The sequence below is a fragment of the Ambystoma mexicanum genome, chromosome 3q, assembly GCF_040938575.1.
Source record: "Ambystoma mexicanum isolate Mex_15411 chromosome 3q, UKY_AmexF1_1, whole genome shotgun sequence".
Lineage (NCBI taxonomy): Eukaryota > Metazoa > Chordata > Amphibia > Caudata > Ambystomatidae > Ambystoma > Ambystoma mexicanum.
In genome coordinates this window covers 893,891,421-893,918,012 of record NC_090926.1, presented here as the reverse complement: position 1 = coordinate 893,918,012, position 26,592 = coordinate 893,891,421, and the positions used below count along the sequence as shown (strand labels likewise).

The 26,592-nt window shown below is 50.1% G+C and overlaps 1 protein-coding gene across 9 annotated transcripts in view; it reads right to left on the bottom strand.

The window, feature by feature from the left end:
• Positions 1-26,592, bottom strand: part of HELZ (helicase with zinc finger) — a 2,743,493-nt gene that overhangs the window by 2,204,720 nt on the left and 512,181 nt on the right. For 5 of the 9 annotated variants that reach the window (XM_069655034.1, XM_069655036.1, XM_069655035.1 and 2 more), the window contains exon 7: positions 14,453-14,560. The exons of the other annotated variants lie outside the window; for them this stretch is intronic. In XM_069655034.1, the coding sequence (XP_069511135.1) occupies positions 14,453-14,560 (108 nt within the window). The remainder of the gene's footprint in view (positions 1-14,452; positions 14,561-26,592) is intronic. 9 annotated transcript variants of the gene reach the window in all.

The following is a 26,592-nucleotide window of genomic DNA, read 5'->3' as shown; positions in this document are numbered from 1 at the left end:
ACCCCCTGTAGCAACAACATCTGAATCGACATTGATAGGAGGACTGGTTCTCGAACCAACAGTTGCTTGATATCCGAGTATCACATCCTGGAGGGCCACAGCAGTATCATTGTGCAACTGCTGGACATCCTGGATTTGTTGACCACTCTCTGCAATAGTGGAGTCGGCAGTAATGCATAACATGTCAGTCCCGACCAGACTATGGGAAAGGCATCCACTTCCGATCCAGTGTTCTGGCCTGCACAAGAGGCACATCCAATGCATATGGCATTGCTGCTCATGGCAATATTGTCCCTCTCTGGCTGACCCCACCCGAGAAAGCTCCCGAATGACGGAGACCTGTATCTCTAAAATGGCTTTGTATCAACGACTCATAACCGCCTTCTCCCTACTGCTACTCGACCCACTAGACTCAACTACTGCAACCTTTGCACCTGACCTTGCATTCCATGACTGCAGGTATGCCCATATAATATACGCAATGATATGTACTGCACTGTCTCATATATATATATATGTATGTATATCTATATGTTCCTTGACATGCAAATTATATGCACTGCATGTATGTATGTATGCATGTACGTACGTACGTTTGTATGCATGTATTTACCTGCAGTAAGCACTGTAACTAAGCTTTGAGACTTCCTATACTGCTGCGCCCAGCTACCCAAGGGTTTGGTACGCATTATCAAACTAATAAACAAACATCTCCCTTTTGTAAAAACTGGCGTTGACCCTGCTGAGCCTGTCCGCCTTGGTATTGTCCTGGGACATGGGCTGTTATCCACATCCCCTGTAGGGCATAGACTGCTGTTAGCCATAGCCATATTCCCTGAGCCGTATACCGTTCTTTCATCAACAGCAGTTTTTTCGACTGGTTTTATACATATACATTAATCCCCCCGCCCCCCCAATAAAGAAATATATCATTTGTCAGTGAAACCTTTTCAGTAAAAAAGAAAATGAAAAAGAAATGGCTGTCGATGAAAGAACATAGAAACCCCTGAGCAATGGCTCATTCCCAAAACTGAATCGCTAGAGTGCACAGAGGAGGGGACATTGAGGTAGTGCTGTCCATTAGAATGAGCACCACCTTGCCCTGCACCAGAGGAGCGAATGACTTCAGCACTAGGAATATCACCCTCAACTCCATAGTTGATATGTTTGTCCAAGTCCCTGCTAGTTCACACTCCGTGGGTTGAGTGAGACCACAGCGTGGCACCCCAGCCATCTAAGGAGAAGTCTGTTGAATTCAGCGAATGGGGAGGAGGATGAAATGGGGCTCCCAAGCTGAGACCCGACTCCTCTCTCCACCATACCAGGTCCACCGTGAGTGTTGCTGGACAGAAATCTGGCTGATTGGGATCCAGTCTCTTGGTCCCACGAGGCTGCCAGATGGAGCTGGACCCTTCTCATCTTGAGCATCGCCAGCGGTACCGACAATATTGCGGTTGCATGCAGCCCCAAAAGATACTCGTACCACCACACAGTTGTACAGTTCCTTGCTAGGAAATGTGATATTGCAGCCAAGATATCCCTCCACCCATCTTGTGTGGGGAATATTCTGGACTATAGTGTTCCATAGAAATCCAATGAAGGTGATCCACCGGGTGGGGTGAACTCAGATTTCTTGACATTCACTGTGGACCCCAACTCAAACAGCTGGTTGATCACTGCACATAATGTATGAGTCACCCCCTGGTGCGAACGCGCTCTGATAAGCCAGTCGTCCAGGTAGGGGTAGGCATGCTGGCCCCTGAGCCTGAACTAACTGGCTATGGAGTTCATGATCTTTGTGAACACCCTGGGAGCCACACTGAGCCCGAAACGCAGGACTTTGACTGGAAAGGTATTCCCAGGAGGGAAATCCTCAGGTAATGATGGGGATGCCAAATTGGTATATGCAGATAAAAGTCCTTCAGGCCCAGGACACAAAGCCAGTCTCCCTGGCAAAGAGTCTCCGCAATTTGTGCTGGAGTCACCATATTGATTTTATCTAGCAGTAAATAGAGGTTGAGTTATGCCAAGTCTAATTCCACTTGCAGGCCTGCCTGGTTCGTCTCGACTATTGCGTAAGATCCTGGAGTAGAATCCCTTGCCCATGTGCTCCACAGGGACTCGCTCTACTGCCAACGGATCTTGAATAGGGAGACTCTGCCTCCAACAGGAGACTCGTGGACCCAGATGGTAATCATGATATTTTTAGGTTCTGAGGTGGCTGATGACGAGGGGGGATGGAAAGAACCCCTTAGTGTAAGGAAGGCATGACATCAACAGTAAGACAGACACAAGTGACCACAGTTCAACTGTGTTTATTGAACTTCAATAAGGGGGTGATAAACGCCTATCTAATCCTGATTCTACAAATGGGAGTAAGTTACGACCATCAAATAAAAATAATGCAGTCTTAGGGGAGTGGAGTCAAAATAAAAGGGCCTATACTTCAAAACACTGTTGCCAATCCTTACTGCCAAATTTACACGGTACGGGGTAGTGTTCATGAAAAAGAAAGAAGTGTTCACAAAATGATATGTCAGAATGTTCAGGCCGTTGGCCTCCCTTCCCCACGTTTTCAGCACGGGACAAGGCGGTTCATTCAGGCAAAGCTCACACACTGGCTTCTTCGGCACAAGGATACAGTTCCATTACCAGCATCAGGCCTTCTGTGGTACAAATCTCTTTACTTCTCAAAAGTCTCTTGATTCAGACTGCCTGATGTACAAAAAAAAAGTTCCTTTCCTCTTATAAGTATTAAATTCGGGTGACTCACCCTGGATCCCCCTCAGAAGGGCTCAGATCCCTTTTATATCACGGTCGTCATTCTGGATCCCCCTCTTCTGTATCAGATCCCCCCCCCCTTACACTGTTCAGAGAAAATTCTCCATCGGGTGACTCACAGTTCACCCCAGATCCCCCTCAGCCGGGTTCAGATCCTTCCTCCCATACAATTAGTCTCCCTCAGCCGGGCTCGGACCAATTGCAGTTTGCATTAAACTATTGAAGACTTTCGAATGTGCACTGGATTTAGCAGGACCACTTCGATCTCAAAATCCCCCTTTCCACAGCTGCCAATCAGTTGGATACCTAACAGAGACCTTCAAATGAGCACCCACGTGGCGCTGGACCACTCCGTCTATGGCATCTTACTTTGAATCCCAAAGTTCAATCACTCCTCTGGTTTTCAATTATATTTGCATTGCGCGTCACATACGTTTCACACACTGTTCTCTTTAGATTTCTTCATACAATGTTGCTGCTTGCAATCTTGGTTCTAACACAGGTGGTTTGGTATCAGTCTCTGACTCACTGGCTATGCTAAATTTACGGGCGCTGCTTTGTTGGAGGGGCCAAGGACAATCCCACAGCAGCAAACGCTCCTCCCCGCAATACAGGTTTGTTCAGCTTTAGTTCCTGGTATTAGGTTTCTTACTATCCAAGGTTAGCGAAAGTAGCCGTCTGAAAAGGTCAAGGGCACTTCCCTCCTTGCAACCCTCTCTGGTCCCGCCGTCTTTCTCCTCGTATTAAATTACAATCTTGGAACTGGCTTTTCCTCGTGTGATTTGCCTTGCTCAAAGTGTGCTTTTGTGCTCTGCCTTTTATCCGTGTGGGGAAGTGTGATGGAAGTCAGGTGTGTGTAATGATCAATAATTGGCCGACGGTGCCTGACCGTTGTATTGGGACATGTCAGGTATACGGCTCTGGTGTTAGTCCATTTTCGCTCATGGTGAGCTGTCCGTGAGAAAGTCGTGTCAGGAAAGGGGGCCGGGGGGTCCAGTTGCTAGGTATCCTACCTGGTAGGATGGGGGAAAAGGTGTTACAGGGAAGGTGATACTGCGTCTCACCATCTCCCCGAAGACCCATCATCCATGTGATCCTCCCGCACTGGTCCACCCCCAGGATCTGGATCAAAAGCGATAGCTGTGTCCTGGCCACCTGGATGACAGAGCCCCGGGGACTAGAGGGTGAGACACCTTCAGGTTTCTCACATTCGGTATGCCTATATGCTGTATTCACCTATGCACGCTAAGCGACCCGACTGGCTGCCTAGTTTGTCTATCCTGGAACCCTCCAAAAGTCCAAACAATCTAGGCCTGCCCTCAGACCGTGGCTGTGCTTGAGAAAACCCTTTGGCTACAGGCTTAATAAGGATGGCCAAAGACTTAGCCGTTTGGGTGGTAGTGTTTCTCTTGGCCAGTTCTAGGTCTGCAGACGAATGAAAAGGCTAGTTTCCCTCAAAATGGGGTCCAGAATCCTTTCGTTGGTGAATCTAGAGGCGTGCATCTAAGCAGACCTGCGCAGATCTACTCCAACGCATGTACCTCTGCTGGCAGTAGCCATATGCACCAATGAGGGCTCGGACAGGTCCTGCGCCACCAATGTAGCCTCTTTCAGCCCGGATTTAAAGGCTCCTCTCCTGGTCAAGGAAAAATAGTGACCGAAATTGGAAATCTCCATTAACAGCTTCCGATTAGCTGCGACCAATAAGGCATCTGCATTGTCCTGCCGAAGGTCCAAGGCTGAGAAGGAACAAGTTACTTAACTGTTTTTCTCCAGCATGGGTCTGGCATGGAATCACGTGTTCATGAATATTTCCCGTCCTCAGGCTGGGAATCCTTGGTAAAGAAAAAAATCAGTTTCAGTTTCGTTTCTGAACTTTCTTTCTACTAGTAACCAATCACTGGTCTCTGGGTCATACTGACCCCCAGCCAATGCCTGCCCTTTACCTAAGCCCCTCCTCTGGCAGCCATCTTCAGATTGGGTAGCACGTAAAGTGGTAGTAGGACCAAGAGAAGAGCCGCAGAGGGGTAGGAGGGAGGATTCGCATGGAAATCCATGCCAGACCCATGCTGGAGAAAAACAGTTACAGGTAAGTAACTTGTTCCATCTCCAGCATGGGGTCTGGCATGGATTCACATGCTCATGAGTACAAGAATACATAGCAGTACACACATGCACAACCACGGGTGGTGGCAAGTCTCAACATTAAGCATATCAACAACTCAACATTAAGCATCTCTTACCTCCTCACCAGGCCCACCTTCAGGCGAACAGGTTGCGCAGCACTGCTTGGCCGACTCTGGACTCCTCCCTGGAATCCCGGTCGACGCAGTAGAATCTCGTGAAGGTGTGTGTCGACCTCCACGTAGCAGCCCTGCAGATGTCCAGCAGGGGCACACCAGACAAGAAAGCCATTTTAGCAGCGATCGATCTGGTTGAATGGGCTCTCCGACGGCCGGGCAACGGTCGGTTTACCAACTGGTGACAGTGCATGATGCAGCTAGAGAGCCATCTGAAAATGGAAGCCTTCGAGAGGGCCTTCCCTTGGTTCATAAGTCCAAAATTAACAAACAGCTGTGATGTCTTCCGAAGGTCCTTCGTGCGGTCCACGTAGAACTTCAACGCTCTAGCCACATCCAGCGAGTGCAAAGTCCTCTCAGCCGGCGACAAAGGCAACGGAAAGAAAACAGGTAGCACCAAGGGCTTGCTGAGATGGAAATCCGACGGCACCTTGGGCATGAAGGAGGGGTGCATCCTCAGCACTACCCTCGTCTGATGGAATGTCAGGTACAGCAGTTTACACAAGAGGGCCTGGATCTCTCCCACTCATTGTGCGGAGGTGATGGCCACAAGAAACAGTCTTCCACGACAAGAACTTCAACGGTGCCACATGCAGAGGCTCGAATGGCGGCCCCATGAGTCTGGCCAGCACCACGCTGAGCTCCCACGCCGGGGCAGGGGCCTTCACCGGCGGGAACGATCAGTACAGTCCTTTCATGAACTCCTTCATCAGGCGATGGGACCACAGATCATCCCGGAGTTCTGGTGTAGCGGAAGATAGCCGCCAGGTCGATCTTGATGGAGGCATGTGCCAGCCCCCCTTGGCCTACTATTGCAAGTGCGGCAGCACTTGAGGGGCTGTAATCTGTAGAGGGTTAATCTTCTGTGCACGGCACCAGACAGGGAACGACCTGACCTTTGCAAGTACCTCCTTGCAGTCCACCGGTATATCGTACCCTCAAAACTCTAGTGCTGCAGGAGCCAGGCCTGCCTGTTCAACAATCCTGGGTCGTGATGGAGGATGGCGCCTCCTTCCCCAGTGAGAAGATCCACGTCCATTGGAAGTTTGATCGGAGGGAACGCCGACATGTCCAGAAGGTCCGGGAACCAGATCTGCCTCGGCCACGCCGGTGCAACGAGGATAATACTGCACCGGGACCGTCTGAGTTGACCGATGAGACGTAGCAGCAATGGCAACGGGGGGAGGAGACGGGACGCATACAGGAACAGGCCGTCCCAGGGGAATGAGAAGGCATCGCCCATGCTCCCCGGCTGGGAAAACCAGCTGGCGAACCTCCAGCACTTGGCGTTCCTCGTCGTTGCGAATAAGTCTGGGGATTGCCCCATCGTTGGAATAGGAGATCCACCTGATCCTGCCGAAGTTCCCACTCGTGGCACGAGCGTAGCTCCCTGCTGAGCGAATCGGCGATGGTGTTCTTTATTCCTGCCAGATGGAAGGGCACTTAGAACATCCCTTGGGCGACAGCCCAGTGCCACAGGTCCTGCGCTTCTTTGAATAGGGCTTGGGATCTGGTGCCCCCCTGCTTCCGGATGTAGAACATCGCGATGGTGTTGTCGGTAAAGATCCTTACCACCTTGCCCTTGAGGGACGGGAGAAACGACCTGAAGGCCCAGAACACGGCTCGGAGCCCCAGGACATTGATGTGTAGTGATCTCTCCTCCGGGAGCCAGAGGCCTCTTGCGCGGAGATCGCCAAAGTGCGCTCCCCATCCCTCCAGGGAGGCTTCCGTCATCACCGTTTCCTGATGCGCCGGGGTCTGAAAGTCCATGCCCACCGCTAGGTGCGCACGGTTGCCCCACCACCTGATCGCTTGTCGGAAAGTCTAGTTGAGAGAGATCCTGTCCTCGAAGCCGCCCGCCGCTTGCCTCCAAAGGGCGTCGAGGAACTCCTGTAGGGGTCACATACGCAGCCTGCATAGGTGCACACAAGGTAGATGCACGAGGACATCATACCGAATAGGGACTTGATGGACCTCACCCTGGCCACGTCCGTGGTCAACAACCGTTGTACCTTGCCCAAGATGGCTTTCGTCCTTTCCTCCGACGGTGAAGCCAATCGCGCCACCGCGTCGAGCCTGGCTCCCAGGAACAGGGCGACTTGCGACGGTACAAGGTGGGATTTTGCGAAGTTGATCGAGAATCCCAAATCCCTGAGAAGTTGGACGGTCTTCGCTGTGTGATTGACGGCAAGTTCTATTGACCTTGCTCGGATGAGCTAATTGTCCAGGTAGGGGTAGACGTGGATCCCCTGAAGGAGCAGCCGCGCCGCCACTGGTGTTAGGCACTTGGTGAACACCCTGGGCGCCGACTTCAATCCAAAGGGAAGGGTCTTGAACCGAGTGTCGCCCTTGGACCACAAAACGCAGGAATTTTCGATGTGCCTTTAGGATGGGGATGTGGAAGTAGGCATCCTCGAAGTCCAGCGATGATAGAAGGTCGCCTTCCTCCAGCACATGCTGGAGGGTGAACATCCAGAACTTCTGGGACTTTATGTACTTGTTTAGATGACGAAGGTCCAGGATGGGTCACCACCCGGCGGTCTTCTTTCAGACGAGGAAATATTGCGAGTACACTCTGGAGCCTCTTTGGGACGAGCACTATGGCTCCCTTTCTTAACATCGCTCTGACCTCCAGAAGTAGTTATGGGACGTGGTTTTCTTTTCTGGTCACGGGTGAAATGCAGGGACACCTCTTTCAGAATTCCAGGGTGTGCCCGCGGGCCAGGGCATCTAGCACCCAACTGTCGGTGGAGATGGACTCCCATACGCTGACGAATTTCGCCAGCCGGCCTCCCACCGGGGTGCTTCGGTGGGGGCCCGACGCCACAGCCGGTTCAGTCCTGTTTCGCCGCAGCCTTGGGCTCCTTGGCGACGGGATCCTCCTGTCTTGCTGCGTCCTCTGCAGGCCCCCTGCGACGAGGAGCAGGCCGCTTGGCGGTACGAGGAACCACTGCTGAATCCTTTGGAGGCACCTTGTTTGCCTCCAGAGCTCCAAAAGGACGGCCGTCGCTGTTGAACACCCAAGGGCCGAGCCGTCTAGGTGTCGCCTTGATGGCCTTCAGTGGCTCGTCCACCGTCTTGCCGAACAGGTTGTTCCCGTCAAAGGGCATGCCCAGTACCCTGGTCTGCACGTCCTGACGGAAGTTGGTGGCCTTGAGCCAACCGCACCGGCAAAGGCAAATGTCGTTGCCCATCTGACGAAAGCCGGTGTCAGCGATGTCCGTGGCCACAGTGATGGCGTGGTCCAAAGCCACCTCGCCTTCCTGTACGATCTCCAGGGCCTCAGCCATCTTATCATCCAGGAGGAAGTCTAGCAGGGGAGCGATGTTGAACCACAGCTCCCTGTCATAGCGTGCCACGTTTGCGAGGACGTTGGATGCTTTGATCGTCATCACCGCCGACAAGATGACCAGTCGTCCCATGGCATCCAGCTTCTTCCCCTCGCCGTCCGGGGGGGGGGATGTTGAAGTTAACGCCGTCGCCCCCTGCCGCTTTCTTCTTGGCTTCCGGAGACCACTAAATCCAGTGACGGCTGTGGCTTGAGGCACATAGGGGCGGAGTCTGGGACCCAGTACTACTTCTCATACCGGTCACTCCTAGCAGGAGCCGTGGACGGGTTCTTCCGGAGCACCAGCCCCTCATCCCAGATGTCATCCAGTAACGGGATGGAGAGGAAAGTCTTCCTCTTGGCCTACCGCCGTTGGTAGAGGAAACCTTCCTTCTTCTGTTCTTCAGGGCAGAGCTGGAAGAGCTCAGATGCCCTAGCGATCATGGCGTGGAAGGAGCCGATTTCGTAGTTGGGGGGGGGGCGGGCGAAGAAGAAGTCGTAAAGGGAGGTCCATTCCATCGTCACCACCGTCGTCATCCGTCCCAGTCATTGCCTTCTCTGTTCCCGTCTCATCCCTCGGTGGAGGGGATGGGGGTAAAGGTTGTCAGCGGGGAGAAGGATGGACTCGTCTCCGCTTGTTAGGCAGGCGCCCACACGGACCAGGCCTCTGAGTCATCAGTGGGGGTAAGGGCATCCTTGTCCTCAACTCTGTGCAGATGTTCTGTATCGCTATCAGGATAGCTCCTGAGTTGTCCTGCGCTAAGCGTACCGGCTGCAACTGGACCGACGGTTTGGGGCGCAGGGTCCTCCGCGGTCCTATCTTCCTCATCGGCCCCCTCGTTGTTCGCCTCATCGGGATCCTTACCGTGGGGCCTGGATTCCTCGAAGTTCTTGTCCAGGATCCTTTGGACGCTCGCCAACTCAACCCCTAGAGGTGGTGTCCGTTAAGGCTATCCCGCCCCCCCCCCTTCTTTCTCATGCTGGGGTTTCACGGGGGCGGGGGGGATCTTTGATCGGCAGAATAGATGATTCCCTCTGAGGTGGCAGGGAAACTCTAGCCCCTGAAGTCATCTCCACTGGGGAAGCCTCCGCAGGTTTCACCAGGGCCGCCACAACTCCCTCAATTGAGGCCTTAGCCAGGTGAATCAGGGCCTTCACAACCTTGGACGTGCCTGAGGCCTTCACCTTGGGGGGGGAGGGTCACCGCCTCGCTCCACCTCGGCTGAATCCGTCGGGACTTCTCCTGAAGCTTACCCGGGTTCTCCAATTTCCTGTTCCCAGAGCCAGAGCGTTGGCTTGTGGTTGACGGCGTCAGTGATAATGCGCCCTGCCTGGCAGCCAAGGAGCCCGACCGATCGGCGCTCCCTGTGCCCTCGGACTCGCGGTGCTTAGCCTTTTATTGGGCCCCTGTCGCCGGAGCACCCGCAAAGGTCTTAGAAGACCGCTCAGATTTCTTCCTCTCACCCGCTGCTGGGCACTTCCCCTCCAGCCAGTTGGCGAGTCGAATACGACGAACCTTCATCGTCCGTTCGAACATGTTCTTACAAAACGCACAGTCCTTCTCCACGTGCGATTTGTCGTTGTGAAGGCAGTAGAGGCAGCGAGAGTGCTCATCCTCAAAGACGTTCTGAAGCCCGCATCCAGGGCAGCAGGGCAGCTCCTAAACAGCTTGGCTCCAACAGGCGTCATGCTTGCCTTGTCCTGGGCCATGTCCACGTGGGGTAGGCCTCAAAGATCTTCTGGAATCCTCTGAGAAGTGGAAACACGATGAAGAAATGCCCTTGAGGGGCGTAGAAAATTCAGAGAACGGATCCCCATTGATTGGAAGTGAAAACGGTGGAGCTTGAGACTCGATTGACCGAAAATATAAGAGTAAACTCTTCAAAAAAACGCAAAATGCAGTAAAAGCTCGAGAGCTACAGCACAAGGACTCCCAACACTTAAACGCGCGGTAAAAATCTGAAGATGGCTGCCAGAGGAGGGGCTTAGGTAGAGGGCAGTCATTGGCTGGGGGCAGTATGACCCAGAGACCAGTGATTGGTTACTAGTAGAAAGACAGGTCAGAAACAAAACTGAAACTGATTTTTTCCTTTACCGAGGATTCCGAGCCTGATGACGGGGAATATTCATGAGCCTGTGAATCCATGCCAGACCCCATGCTGGAGAAGCAGCTTGTCCTTTTTCAGAACAGCAGAGGTGGTCTGATTTGCTGAACCCGACACTGCTGGCCTAGACTAAAGGGACGCAGCTGCCACCACAGACAAATGGGGTTGTGGGTGAGACACCAACAATGCCCCGTCTGTCTCCAACTGTCTCTAGCAAGCTTCCAATCTTTTGCTTACAGTTTGAGAGGAGCGAGTTAGCCCACATCTTCCAAGCCACCTCCAAACCGTCTTTCTGGTGAGGGATGCCAGACCTAGAGACTGTATGAAGAGCCAATACTTCTGCTAGAACATCCGCTTCTGGCAGTTCTTGCAGAGGAGCTGGAACTCCTAAAAACTCAGCTAGCCCTAGCAATCGTTCATGAAATGCTTTGGATGAGGAAGGGAAGTCTCACTTGTCCTCCTCATTGCCATCTGTATCCTGGTCCTTACTTGCATAGCGTAACTGACTGTCCCTGCGGTTTCCGGCTTTGGTCAGGAACCCCAGAGCCTCTGTCCAATCTCCCCTGTGTTGATCAGGTGAAAGACGCTGCAGCTGGCGAAAAAGTGGGCGGTGGCAGAAGTGGCATGGGTGGCTGAAGCCATGGAGGTCACAGCACAGGCATTGCCAGTGCAAGATGCACTGGAACTTGGCCTGAGGTTGTTGCAACCCTTGTGGTATGACCGCTTTAATAAGCCAAACATCTGAGGTGACTTCATTAGCAGGAGAAATCTCTCAAAGAATCTGTTCTAACAGTCGGGGCCGGCCATGATGGAGTTGCTGCCGGTGTCTACGTTGATGTGGTCGTGGCTCGAGGTGCATAGGGCTCCGTGTACCGGAGTACATTTTGAGGTAGATGATCGGAGGGCAGCCACTAGTTAACTCCACCCTTGCTACTGGTTCAACTAGGGGAGACAAAGTGTGATACCGTAGGCTTTTCCACTGAGCTAAGCCTTCAAAGCCACTCTGTTCCCCCTTCATCAGGTGGCGAGTCCACTGAAGTGGGGGGTTTCTGGGCTGGCAGAATTTTTCTGCCTCGCCGGCATTTTTTCTGTAGTGCACATTTTAATATGGGTGCATGGGGTGGCTGGGCCCAGCCTGACACCTTTCAGAGTAGGCCCTCCTGAACCATCAGTAGTTTTACCAGTTCTCTGTCGAACCTCAGGAGGAACTCCTGGAGGCAATGAAACCCTCAGCTAACGAACCAGTAGACCTGTGCACTGGGGCTCTGTCTGCCCAAGGCATGGAGCTAGAGCTCACCGGCCCCTCGGAGCAGCATCTGGTAGAGGAGCTTTTACACCCATTGGTACTAGGCCTGGGAGGGTACGAAGACCACTTGGTGCTCACACCGGTAACTGCACGAGCCTCGTGTCTAGTACCGATACTCTAGTCTTTCCGACGCCTCTCAGTCACAGAATTCCCAGGAAAGGAAGTTAACTTACCTTTTCTTTTGATTTCCTGTGAGTATATTTCTTCAAATTTTCTGGAGGAAACCTAGAAAAGATCTCCCTCTACCTCACTAGCCTGTTTGTCAGTGAACGCAGAGAAAGTATGGCGCACACGGCACACAAATCCCACCTATGCTCCGGGCATTAAGGATCCAGGAATGAGACGTGGACACAGGAGTCATGTTTTGGATACATGCTTTCATTTAACATAATAAAGGGGTTGGAAACATGCCTCACTATCCCCTAGGAGGTATTATCCTACATGAACCAAAACTAAAGGGTCTGTCCCTTTGTCAAGATGTCCAAAGCAAAACGTAAATCCTGTGTCCAAAATCCTATTCTGGCCCTCACACTAAAACTATTTCTAAATTGTGAAGGATATCGTCTCTGCTTCTCAAAGTGCACAAATGTTGAGATCCAACGCAAAAGGGTAAATCTAACTAACAAAAGTAAATTTAACCAAAAAGGGTCATTCTAACCAAAAAGTGTCAAGTGGACAATGTTCACAGTTCCCGGGGATATGGCTCCCTTCCCCAGGTTTCTCTTCACATTCACAATCCTTAGGGCATGTGTCTTCCTTGGGATTCTCTTTTCACCATTACAATTTGGTGCAGATCCCAGGCTTGCAGATCACCTGGTATACTCTCCTGCCAGGCTCTTCTCAACCTTTACAACCAATCACAATCTTAGGAGATTCTTTCTTACTGTAGTTTATTACACACACTTGACTTTGCCCGGTATACTCTCCTGCCAGCTCTTGGATGCAGCATCTTTCACTCTCTTGCATACACTTGGCTTTGCCTGGTATACCCTCCTGCCAGGACTTCTATTCAAACTTTCAAACACTTGGCTTGCAGTTTCTTTACAAATATCTGGCTTCACCTGGTATAGTCTCCTGCCAGGACTGCTATACAGTTACTTTTTCTTGTATCCACAAATTATTTGCCCAATGCTGGCTTATCAATCCTGGTTTAACAAAGTTTGCATTGATTTGCTTCTTTCTTCATACATTGGGTCACTGCAACGTCTCTAAAACCATTCACATTTACTTTGCCTTTTCCTTTCAGATATGGGTTCAGTGACCCTGCCGTGGCATGGTCATAAATCCGTTAACCTCTTCACAGGCTTCACTTTGCGTTAATTCTTCGGTGTGGCAAACACTTATGTAGCCTGATGACCCTTACGTCTTTCCTGGGCTTAACGGGTACTTTAATTGTCCCTCGCGTCTGTTTCACTCAATCTGTTGACTTGCCCTCTCTTGCTGCTGGTTTTCTTCATTCGGGTTCCTCTTCTCACTGTCTGCGCTCAGCCTCTCTTTCCCCGGCATGCTTTTCCTCAGCGCTCTTGGTGTCAACACTGGCCGCGGTACAACTTGGCCTCTGCAGCCCTCTTCTGCGTCTGACAGCTGCGGCAGACTAAAGAACCCAGGATGCTTGAACAACTTCCAAAGACTAAACTGCTGTGTTGGTTTACCGGTCTTAGTCATAGTCCCGTCCCTCTTTCTTGTTTCAGTTGTTCGCACGCTGTTGCTTATATGATGTCGAGGAGGCCGAAGTTAGACTTTATTGGGAGTAACCATTACCACTCCCTGCCTCATCTGCGTCTCAGTTATTGACATACCATTCCTAGTGTGACATTGCACAATACTTAAGGTGGTCTTGGCAAATGGTTGAGGGAGAGTTACAATATGTCATCAGAGCACAAGGAAGGGAGGGAGCATGACTAAACGGGAATGGGGGTAAGTGACTTTCTCCAATGAGGTCTTGTCATCTTCCAGAGGGTCGCTTCCCGTCGATGTGGTCTTTCCTCATATAGCCGGCCCCAAGGTCAGGATCCTGTAGTGGCTGACATCCCCTGGCCACATGGCGAGAGGCTATTCCCGGGAGAGGAGTGGTGATATCAGATACACAGGGCCCAAACACTAAGCAGAGTGAATGGGCATCCAACGTGGGAAATGGGTGCTGCACGACGCACACCTACCAAACCCAACATGCGCCCGGGGACCGGGGGCACCGAAGGCTGTAGTAGTACTACTTAAAATGTAATGAAAAACCACACCTGGATTAGCATGTTAGGGTAGTGCCAAGCTAAAAATAGGCATCCTTTCAAGCAAGCAGAAAAATGGACTGCAGTGTGGGGCAGGGTCAACGTGCAACGTCTAGCCTGCTCTCGCTCCTACGTGCGCATACATTAATTCCCGTAAAAGGGCAGTGCTATTTTTTTATGGGGCAATTGACTACGGTCCGCATATGGGGACACCCCCTAACCTATGGAGGAAAGGGAACGAGATGTAGGAGTACACTAACATTTTGATTTTGTCTTGCATTTCCCTCACGGGTACTTTCTGCAAGCTAAACAACCTCTTCCTGCAGCAAATATATTGCATTAAAAAGCACTGTTTGAATTAACAGCACACTCATGAGGGTATACAACATTTAAGACTACAATGTCACCTTCTTCATTTGGTAGAGGAGCTGTTGCTCCAAGCTCTAGATCGTCTAGACTTTCCGCCAATGTAAAAACACTTTGTGTCATACTTTCTTCAGTTTCACCTGCAATGCCTGAGAAAAGGAAGAGAAATGTAAAACAATGTTAAAACCGGGTCACATGAGAGCACAACATGTGTATGTCACGTGTGACGTATTCAAAATATGGTTAGAACAGAGTGTAGGACTTACTTTGAAGACCTTCCTGCAATGTATCCACACCAACAATTCCCTCAAGACTCCCATCGTCGATGATTGCTAAGACCTTCACCTCAACAACTGTAGTTTGATTCATACAGCAACCCTCCTTATGTGCCTTTTGCATGTTCTTTTGCTGGTAATTTTCCCGAACGCTTCAGGATGCAGCACTATCTTTTTCAATCCCAAAGTCTAGTTTTGGCTGATAGAAAAATCAGAACAGTGCCTGTTGGGCCATCTCACTCAACAGATGTGTAAGGCATGCTCTAATATAGCCTCACATTATTTCAGAAAGTAGATGCTCTGGCCATTCTAGGATTGGGCACTTTTTGTAACCGCCATCATATTAGAAGGCAGTCTGCATCCCCGCCCTGCACATGCGTAGGTTTACATACTGTAGCACAGCAATGGCTACTAACGAAAAGGTGTACAATTTAGAGGCAGATCGGTATTGTCCTTTCAGTGCAAGTCGCTGCTTCAACTTGAGTGAAGGCATGCTGAGAAAGCAAGCGAAAACTAAACAGCCAATATAGGTACACCTCTTTGTGCTATTACTACTCTAAAGCTCCCCAAACTGACGCCGTCAATTCACAATCTGAATCCCAAGGTTAAACAAAAAGTTTTGATTTACTTATTGTGCCTGAAAAAGCATCAGCACACTGCAATTTTATTTTTTGGTGCACATCCAGACAGTTCTTCCGAACATTCTTGATTAGAGCCTCTGTGTGTTCCTAAAGCATTTAACAATTGCATAATCCAGACGTGTGGTGTAGCTGGACATAAGAGCATGCTTTATGTGATGCTTTTATAAACCATGGTATTTGCTTCTTTTGAATTCTCACATGTTGCTGCACTGCACTATTTTTATTCATTATGTTTGTATCTACATTAAATGCATTTGAATATTAAGCATCAAGTTTCTGCAGTTATTTTCAAAATTCACTGACATCACATATGGTATTGAGACTGCAAATATCATTACATTAATTACTTCATTTTAATTTTTGTTTGTAACGTAGTAATTTCTCCATTGCTCGATTAGTGGGAATTTGATTTTAACCAGTGATTCCTTTCTTTCTTTCAATTATCGGAGGCGTGGGCGGACCCACGCAGGCGCTTACCCATCCTAAAGGATGATGTGCACCAGACCCACCAATCATTACTTAGCTTACATAAACTCACAACTCCTCCCACCGCCCGGTCTGCCTCACAAAATCCAACATCACACTGCTCCTCCTCCTGCCTCTCACCCAGTCACCTCCCAGCAAAGTCCTCCCCTTCAGCCACACCTAGCGCAGTCAACCGAACCCTCATCAATTCTCTCTCTTCAACAAGTCTCTCACACGCAAGCAAAAAATGTCCCACAGTCTCAGGCACCCCACACACCGCACAGTCCGTCGACTCACGCTTCCCCACTCGAAACACAGTCATTCAGCCCCACAAGCCCTATCCTCAATCGATTCAGCATCACCTCCTCCCCCCTCCTCCATTCCAGACTCCCCGCATCCACCTTCACCGACACTTTTCCACGAACACCAAACATCCATCTGCCCTTCACCCCACTCACCCACCTCTCCTGCCACTCATCCATGACCCGTCTCACCATCACAGCCTTCACCTCATCCACACTCAAAGGCAACCTCACATCAACCGCTCCCCTCCTCATACCCTCACCCGCCGCCAGATCCACCAACTCATTACCCAAAATGCCACTGTTACTGGGGACCCACGCCAACTCCAAATCCATTCCCCACGCACACACTGATCAATCTTCCTCCTGATATCCAAAATCACATCCTTCCTATCACCATCCCCTGCCACAATCGCCTGCAACCCACTCAATGAATCTGAGAACACCACCACCTTCTCATACCCCAACTCGCACACCCTATCAATCGCCAATGCAATCGCCACCAACTCAGCCGTACAAATAGCACATCATTCGTCAGTCGCCCCACTTTATACTCCCCAGTGTTTTCCAAATAATACGCCATACCCACTCTCCCAGACACAGGATCTTTCGAACCGTCCGTGAACACCTTGCATCCTTCCTTCCCTGCCACATACGCCTGACCCAAACCTCGCTTCCAATTTACCTAAAGGAGGAAAAAAAATGTTGTTGCACATCTAAACCATGAAAACAAGACATAAAACTCATAACGAGTAATTATGTGAAATTACACCATGCATTGTTTGACGAGGTTGTCAAAATTGTCCATTGACACACAGACCCAGAAACTTGTCTGAAGATATCAGAAAAAATAAATAAATCTCGTTATTAACCCAGAATCTAAACTTGAAAGAAAATTTCAACACGTTCTCTTTTGTTTCTACTTGTTTTAACGGGAATGAGCAAAATGTCAAATGTATATAGAAAAGATATGAGTATTTGTTCCTGACCGTAATGACTATTGCACTGTAAGGCCATGATCTGCTTTACTCCATATGTATGGGGTGTCGCCCCCCGGGAAGAGCTGAAGGACCAGTGCCTTATGCCAGTCTTTTTAACCTCATTACATACAAAGACTTAAGGATGTAGGCGGGAAGGCTTTATGGTGTAAAGGATTATGTTATCGATTAGGATCGGAGAAGTCACCATGATGTGTAAATCAAAGCTTTTTACTTGTAGGCATAGTTGCAAGCATTTGTATATTTTAAAGAATCATATTCCATATGCAATTTAGTGAGAAATATACTCTTGTAATCCCCCACCCCAATTTAAAAATGTTACCTTTTCTCCACCCCAATACGAATCCATGATCACATTATGTATTAGCCATCCGTAACAGCTTTTCTAAATCAAGAATGGCTCGTTTTATCCCGACACTAAGAAACCCTTCTGACCTAATACCTCCCTGATCACCTCACATTACAAACACCTGGGATTAACATTGAAGACCTCAAGATAGGCCAGCTGGGTCGGTCGTATGTGAATCGTTAAATACCAGTAATTGAAACTATAGCTACAGCAAAGTAACCTTTCCCCCAGCATGGGTTCTTTTATAGAGTCCCAGGCATATTCAATATATGAAGGAGAAGCAAGAAGTAGGTAACTAAGATTTCAGCAGAGACTTGCTTCGCACAAAGAGGTTCTTCCACTTTTTCCACCAGAGTGTCAGGTGTGGCCTCCTCTTCCAGGCCTCAGTGATTGCAGAGCACTCATCGACTTGTCGGTGGCTGTTTAAAAATCTCCTTCAATGACGTGCTCATCGGGAATCTGCTCATTGCATGGCAACTATTTCTTTGCAACAGTAAATAATCCACTAACCATCAGGTGATGTCCAACATTATGACAACGTGACCCTTTGAAGCAGGTCTGCATGACCAGAACAGTTGGAATGCCTTTCTAAAGTCTTTAGTTGGGTCACTGTAATAACTCAGACATTGTTTAAAGTCCAATATGCATAGACGCTGGACCCAGAAAACATTGATAAACTAACGTTCTGGTTCAAGTGATAGGTTATTACTTTAGGCAGCAGCTGGTGAAGAGTTCCAAGAGTCACTTTAACCAAGTGGAGATTTTGATAAGTTTGAGTGTTCTAGAGTCCTGCAATACTGTTTTCCAGTTTAATAAACCAAACCAACGGAATGTATAGGCTCAAAATAAGAGGGCATGGGCCTAGGGAGACCAAAATTAACTCCCAAGCCAGAGCTGGAGGGTTGGATTCATAAAGTAGGCCTGGTCTTCGATGAGACTTTGTAATTAATTCATTAGACCCTTTGAGGAAGGGGCAATAGTTATGCATAAATGTAAGGTTTACTTTACTTACCGGTAACTATTGTTCTCCAGCATGGGTCTGGAATGGATACACATACTCATGAATATTCATCAGGCTGGGAAACATCGATAAAAAATAAATAAAAAAAAACATTTTCAAACTGTATTTCTCCTCTGACCCAATCACTGTCCTCTGGGTCATACTACCCCCATCCAATGACAGACGCTCCCTAAGCCCCTCCTCTGGCACCAATCTTCGGATTTGGTGAGCATGTAAAGTGGCAGTATGACCAAGAAGAGCCAAGAGGGGCCGCAGGGAGGGTTCGCATGTGAATCCATGCCCGACATGGATTCACATGTATATGAATAACAAATACATAGCAGTGCAACATTACACAACCACAGGAGGTGGCAAAGCTCAACAGAAGCAATTAACTCTTACCTCTGTAACAGGCTCACCTCAAGCAAATAGGTTGGGTAGGGCTGCTTGGCCAACTCTGGACTTCTCCCTGGGATCCTGTCGATGAAGTAGAACTTTGTGAAGGTGTGTGTGTGTGGACCTCCACGTAGTAGCCCTGCAGATGTCCAGCAGGGGCACACCAGACCGGAACGCAGTCATTGCAGCAATAGCTCAGGTGGAGTGGGCACTCGGGCAGCGGTCGGTTCGCCCACCGAAGGCAGTGTGTGAAGTGCGTGAAGCAGCCAGAGAACCACATTGAAATGAAAGCCTTGGACAAGGCCTTCCCATGGTTCACAGGACCAAAGTTCACAAACATTTAAGTCTTCGGAAAACTTGTCACATAGAACTTCAGGGCACGAGCAACGTCCAGCGAGTGCAAAGCCCTTTCCGCTGGCGATGAAGGTTTCAGGAAGAAACCGGTAACACCAAATGCTCGTTGAGGTGGAAAACCAACAGAACCTTTGCCATGAAAGAGGTATGCATATGAAATACCACCACCAATTCATGGAAAGGAAGGTACGGCTGCTTGAAGGATAGGGCCTGGATCTCACCTACACATCTGGAAGAGGTGATGACCATAAAGAAACCCGTCTTCCACAAGAGAAAATTGAGTGGTGCCTGATGCATAGGCTAAAAGGGAGCCCCCATGAGCAGAGTCAGAACCACATTCCCACGTTGGGGCAGGAGCCATCAACGGCAGGAAAGATCGGAAAAGTCCTTTGAGAAACTCCTTGACCAGTCTGTGGGACCAGAGCGAGGATTTTCCTGGGGATCTGGTAGCGGGAGATAGCCGCCAAATGCACCTTGATGGAGGCGCGAGCCAGACCAGCCTTTGCCAAGGATATCAAGGATGGAAGGATCAGTGGAGACGTGTCTCCCGGGGGGTGGGGGGGGGGGCGGGTAATCTTCTGCGACCGCCACCACGTAGCAAAACACTTCCACTTACGGCGGTAGCACTTTAAGGTCGACGACACCCTGGCCTTGGGGAGGAACTTCCTGCAGCCCCTGGTAACTCATAAGCTCCAAACTCTAAGGCTGCAGGAGCAAAGCCTTCAGGTTCAGCGATCCTGGGTCATGATAGATTGATCCTCCCTCTCTGGTGAGAGCATCCGGATCCACCAGAAAATTGACTGGTGGTGCAGCTGACAGGCACAGGGTACAAAATCTGCCTCGGTCACGCCGGGACAAGTATCATCTTGTATTGGCACTGTCGGAGTGTTGATGACTCAGCAGGAGAGGGAACACGCATAGAAACAGTTCTTCCCACAGGAAGGAAAATCTGTCTCCAAAGCTCGTCGGCTGGTGGAACCTGCTGGCAAACTTCTGGCATTTGGAGTTTGCAGCCGTTGCAAACAGATCGATCTGGGGTCTACCCCCATTCGGCAAACAGGCGGTCCATCTGATCCTGACTAAACTCCCACTCGTGTCAGGAGCAGAGTTCCCTGCTGAGGGAGTCTGTGATGGTGTTCTTTACTTTCGCTAGGTGAAGGACGAGGAACGTCCCCTGTCTGACGGCCCAGTGCCACAAGACCTGCACCTCCTTTGAGAGCGCAGGGGGTGGAGTGCCCCACTTCTTCCTGATGTATAACATGGTGTTGGTGTTGTCCGTGAAGACCCTCACAACCTTGCTTTTCAGAGACGGTAGGAATGACTGGAGTGCCCAGAACACCGTCCGTTGCTCCAGGATGTTGATATGGAGATCCTCCTCCTCTGGCAGCCACAGGCCTCTGGCATGCAGACGTCCGCTGCGTGCTCCCCAACCTTCAAGGGAGGCATCCCTGGTGACCGTCACCTGGCATGGGGGAGTTTGAAAACCTGTGCCTTGAGCGATGTGGGAGCAGACACCCCACCACTATCGCTTCTCGGAACTCCTGGTTGAGAGGTATCTTGTCCGTGAAACCTCAGGACGCCTGTATCAAATGGGCATCCTAGAACTTTTGTAGGGGTTGCATCTGCAATCTGCAGTGGCGGACGAGATAGATGCAGGACATTATGCCCAGTAACGATTTGATGGCCCGCACCGTGGCAAGACAGTACAGGAGTCTGGTGCCTAGGAACAGCACGTTCTGCGATGGCGTTAAGCAGGACTTCGGATAGTGGGCAAAGAATCCCAGATCTGCTGGTCGCCCTTGTGTGTTCGTCGGCCATCTCCCGCGAGCCGGCGCGAATCAGCCAGTCGTCCAGGTACAGGAATACATGTATGCCCTGTAGACGTAGATGGGCTGCCACTGGTGGCAGGCACTTAGTAAATACACTTGGGGGCAACTTCAAGCCGAATGGTAGGGCCTTGAACTGGTAGAGCTGGCCCTGCACCACGACACATGGACATTTCCAATTTTTGTGAATGGGGACGTGGAAATATGCGTCCTCCAGGTCAACAATGTCAAGAAGTTTCCTTTTTTCCAATTGCCTGAGAACGTGCTGCAACGGGACCATCCTGAATTTCTGGGAGTTTAAGTATTTGTTCAGACATCGTAGGTCCAGGATGGGCCTCCAGAGCCCTGTGGTCTTTCTGATTAGAAGGTATCTAGAATAAACTCCTTGGCCCCAAAGCCGTTTGGGAACCAGCTCCACCACCGAACTGGCAGAATACGAGGAACTCCAAGATGTCCCCCTGGGCAAGAGCATCCAGCACCCATCTATCAGTGGTGATCTTTCTCCACTCGCTGACGAACCAAGTCAAGCAGCCTACCAGTGTGGGCCCGACATCTTGGCCGGTTCAGGCTTGCATGGGCGCCAGCGTCCTGCGGGCAACAGTAACGTTGTTCTTCGTTACCGTAGGCCTGGGACGGGCTCTGTAGGCTTCATGCATGGAGGATTGGGAAGGCTGTCTGTACGTCGTGGAGAACCATTTCGATTACCTGCTCGATTTTCCCCTGGAGGACCGAAAAAAAAAGACTAGCAGTGCTGAGAGAGCGGGCCATCTCCGCATCCACTTTGATGGCATGAAGGGACTCATCGGCGGCCTTCCCAAACAGATTTTCCCCATCGAAGGGCATGTCCAGCACCTTCGTTTGGATCTCCTGACGGAAGTTAATGGCCTTCATCCATCACTGGCGACGAAGGCAGACACTGTGATGGTATGGTCCGATGCCCCTTCCTCCTGTTAGAGGGCGAGGGCCTCCATCTTCTTATCGTCTGGGAGGTTTTCCAGGATGGTTCCTAGTTTGTACCACAATTCGCTGTCGTACCTGGTTAGGATCGCCAGTGCATTGGCTGCCTTGATTGTGGACACCACGGTGGGAATCACCACCTCCCCCATGGTGTCCTGCTTTTCCCCTCACTGTTCGGAGGGACTGAAGACGACTAAGACGGGTTAGCCGACAGAGTCCGGCGATGGTTGTGACCTCAGGCATTTGGGTGAGGAGTCTGGCACCATATGACATGCATTACTTACCGTAAAAGCATTTCTGATGATTGTATCTGCTTAGATTCACATGCTGTGCATAGTCCGACATCCAGTGGTCACTCCATAGTATTTCATTTTATTTTTCGAAAGTCGAAAAAGGGACGTCAACATAGGCATGTCTGTAATACTATCCCTATAGTGACGTGTAGTGTACCCAAAATCCCTCACACGTCGAGGTCCCTCTGTTCGCATTTTTCTGCCATGAGGGAGCCTTATGACTGACGTGAGTACAGAAAAAGAGAGAAAGTAATAAGATGTCTATGTTCCTTCCATCCGAGCGGGCAGGAAGGGTGGGCGCATGTGAATCTAAGCAGATAAAATCATCAGAAATGCTTTTACGGTAAGTAATGCAGGTCTCCTGATGTTTGTTAATCTGCTTAGAATCACATGCTGTGCATAGACTAGCGAGCAGTATCCAGAGTTGGAGGTGGGTTGCGAGAAAGAAGAGTAGAGAACAGATGTCTTAGTACTGCTTGTCCCACCTGGAAATCAGATCTAGAATGGGCATCTAGACAATAGTGTTTTTTAAAGGTGTGTACAGAACTCCAGGTTGCCGCCTTGCAAATGGACTCAAGGGGAACATTTGCAATGAATGCTATGGATGCCCAAGTGCCTCGAGTAGAATGCGCTCTAGGCTTGAAGGGTAGTTCTCTCTTAGCAAGGGAGAAACAGAGTGATGCACTGGACAATCCATCTAGATATAGTGGATTTGGAAACTGCATCTCCTTCTCTTCCTGCCACCACTGAGAAAAATAACTGATTAGTCTTTCTTAGTGTTAGAGTTCTTGCCATATAAAACATGACCGCCCTGCGCACATCCAGTGTGTGCAGGCTTTTTTCTCCCAAGTTTGATGGGTTTTGAAAGAAAAGTTGGTAGTTCTATAAACTGGTTGACATGAAACTATGAAATGAATTTCGGTGCTGTACTAGCCCCCGTATTGTACGGGGTCTGGATCGAATCACTCCGATTAAACACCCTCCCTCGTTAAGAGAAGCCCTAATAACAGTCCTCCCCAAACCGGGGAAACCCCCAGACGAATGCGGGTCCTATAAGCCCCTGTCACTCATTAATACGGACATGAAAATCTTTGCTAAAATAATCGCTAACAGGTTCCTCCCATTCATGCCCTACCTAGTCCACGCTGACCAAAGCGGTTTTGTTCCGGGTCGCTCAACAGCACTTAACATCCGCCGCCTATTTAACGTGATGTCCAGAATCGACCCGAAGGCGGACGCAGTGGCGGTCACGCTAGACGCCCAAAAGGCATTCGACATGGTCTCCTGGCAATAATTATGGGCCGTCCTAGAGAAGATAGGAATAGGACCCAACATGCTCTCCTATATAAATCTACTGTATACAGGGCCACTGGCCAGGGTACTAGTCAACTCTGTCACTTCCTCCCCCTTTGTACTACACAGGGGCACCCGTCAGGGGTGCCCATTTTCCCCCATCCTATTCGCGCTCGCCATTGAGCCCATGGCGGACCATTTCAGGGACAGGCAAACCAACAAGGGCATTCGCCTGCAAGACACGCCAGAAATCATCTCCCTGTACGCTGATGACGTACTCTTATAAGTCAGGAACCCCTCCACACACCTAGAACCTATCATCCGGGACATAACAAAAATAGGCACGTACTCAGGTTTCACCATAAACTATTCGAAATCAGAAATTATTCCCCTCACCAGTGCAACCCTGCAGCCGACATGCGAATTCCCCCTGCGCTGGTCCCTGAGTGGCGTCCGATACCTTGGGGTACAAGTGTCACTGACCGTAGCTTCCCTACGGGCGGACAACTACGAGACAACGGCACAGCTTGTGGAATCCAAAATGCTCAAGTGGCGCAATCTCCCATTGTCCCTGGCGGGCAGATTATCCCTTATAAAAATGGTCGTGGTCCCCAAGCTCCTCTACCTTTTTGCTAATGTACCAGTATGGCCCGGGAGGCAAAATTTTAAGAAGCTCCACTCGGCGTGTGCTCAATTCCTCTGGCACTCCGGTGCGGTCCGTAAGAAGTGGCAGCTTATGACCTTACCATACGAGAAAGGGGGTTTCACAGCCCCAGACTTAATTTTATACTGGAACGCAGCACAGGCCCAACACACCACTCACTGGTACATACACCTAAACCCGCCACCTCATGCCAAATTAGAGAAACTTGCAAGTGAAGGAACTAACATGACCCTACTATTACACCGCACCTTCCAGACAGACCCCCCGTCAGACCTAGTGGCTGCCACGATCAGAGCATGGAAGAATATTTTGCACCCAGAACAAGGCCACTGCCCATACTATAAATGGCTCCCCATATGGCAATTCCCTGGACTGGCCCCCACACATGACCAACACCTCTCACAACATTGGGAGGACCTGGGCTACCGAGCCCCGACTGATCTATACCCGGATGGAACATTTATCACCCCCAGACATGGCGACCCGCACCCTCCAACTCACCGCTTGAACTGCTAGAGTACTTTAGGCTACGGGCGGCGGTACGAGCGATGTGGCCTACGCACCCGCACGAACCCCCAGACTCTCCCAAACTCCAATACATAGCGAACTCCGCTGGTTGCAGGGGCATAATATCCTCCCTATATAAAATGCAGCTAGCCAAACTAGAGGACATATCGTCAAAACCACGGGCTATGGAGCTCGAAATGGAAATCACCGATGAGGTATGGAGCAAGATGTGTGTACATACATGCAAGGTATCCTTGAGTGCCAGATTCCGCTGCATACAATACAAACTCCTCAACAGGCTATATTATACACCGCACATGGTAGCGAAATTCACACATACTCCGTCCCACACGTGTCCGAAATGTAAATTTGAAGCGGCAGATCATGTACATATGTTTTGGTCCTGTGCCGCGCTGGAGGCGTTCTGGACGGAAGTGACAAAGGCGCTCTCAGAGATAATTGGTCCCAAGTGGGCCTGGACCCGCTAGCCTTGTTGTTCGGAATCTGGGCTGGGGAAAATGAAAGGAAAATGTCAAAGTTTCTAAATGCAAGTGCCATTGTAGCTAAGAAATGCATATTGCAATGCTGGAAGCGCCGCACTCCCCCCACCTTCGAGATGTGGTTGAAAGCCCTCACCTGCGTAGAAATGTGCAAAGTGGATTATATTGGTTCCCTGCCTATCCCATCCCGCCCCAAAAATGTGTGGACAGAATTCTGCAGCTACCTGAATAGCAGGGACGAGGTGGAGTGGACCTCCACCCCTCCGTCAAGCCTGCCCAACGTACCATAGGAACTGAATACTCGGGCTCTCCCTGTACCATCAATCCCCCCCCGCCTCCCTCTGTTTGTGATGATCTGAACTGCTTAAGATGTAAGCCCTATGGGTGATACTGTGAGGTTTGTTTCTGTCTGCGCAATCTGTGCTGTACCTGTTGTAACCTTCTGCCAATAAACAAAAGTTTAAAAAAAAAAAAAAAAGAATTTCGGTGCAAACCTAGGGTGTGCGCGTAGAACCACCTTATCTTTGTGAACTGTTACAAAGGGATCTAAGACAGAGAGCGCTTGAAGTTCACTCACTCTCCTAATGGAGGTGATAGCTATTAAGAATGCAGTCTTAAGAGTGAGATCCTTAAGGGTTGCTTTATGCATGGGCTCGGAGGGGGGGCCCATTTGCCTGGTTAAAACAATGTTCAGGTCCCATCCGGGAGCTGGGTTAGATATAGGAGGGTGAATTGCTTTCACTCCCTCCATGAAGGCTTTAATAACTGGAACCTTCCACCATGACACCTTATGTTGAGACGTAGTGTAGGCGGAGATTGAAGCAAGGAGAACTTTAATAGAATTAAAGACTAACCCTGAGTCCAGCAAGTGAGTCAGGTATAGAACAATATGTGTGGGAGAGCAGTCAACGGGGTTGATGCTCTGAGTTACACCAGATGACGAACCGTTTCCACTTACTGGAGTAGCAGTAACAAGTGCTCAGTTTCCTTGCTTCTCTGAGAATGTCCATGCATCTCTGAGGGAGTTGCAAGTATCCAAATTCTATGACCTCAGGAGCCAGGCTGCCAAGTTCAGGGTCTGTGGGCATGGATGCAACGTTTGGCCCCTGTCCTGTGACAACATGTTGTACGGGCAGGGTAGTTTCACTGGCGGAGACAGTGACATCTCCATCAGATGAGCGAACCAGGGTTGGCGGGCCCACATGGGGGCCACCAATATCATGGTAACTGGTTCCAGGTGCATCTTGTGCACTATCTTGTTGAGAAGGGGAGACAAATTTTCCTGACCATGTTATCCATAGACCGTTCCCCTTGGAGGTGTAATCTTGGCATTGGGTGTTCTCCAGAGTTGCAAACAGGTC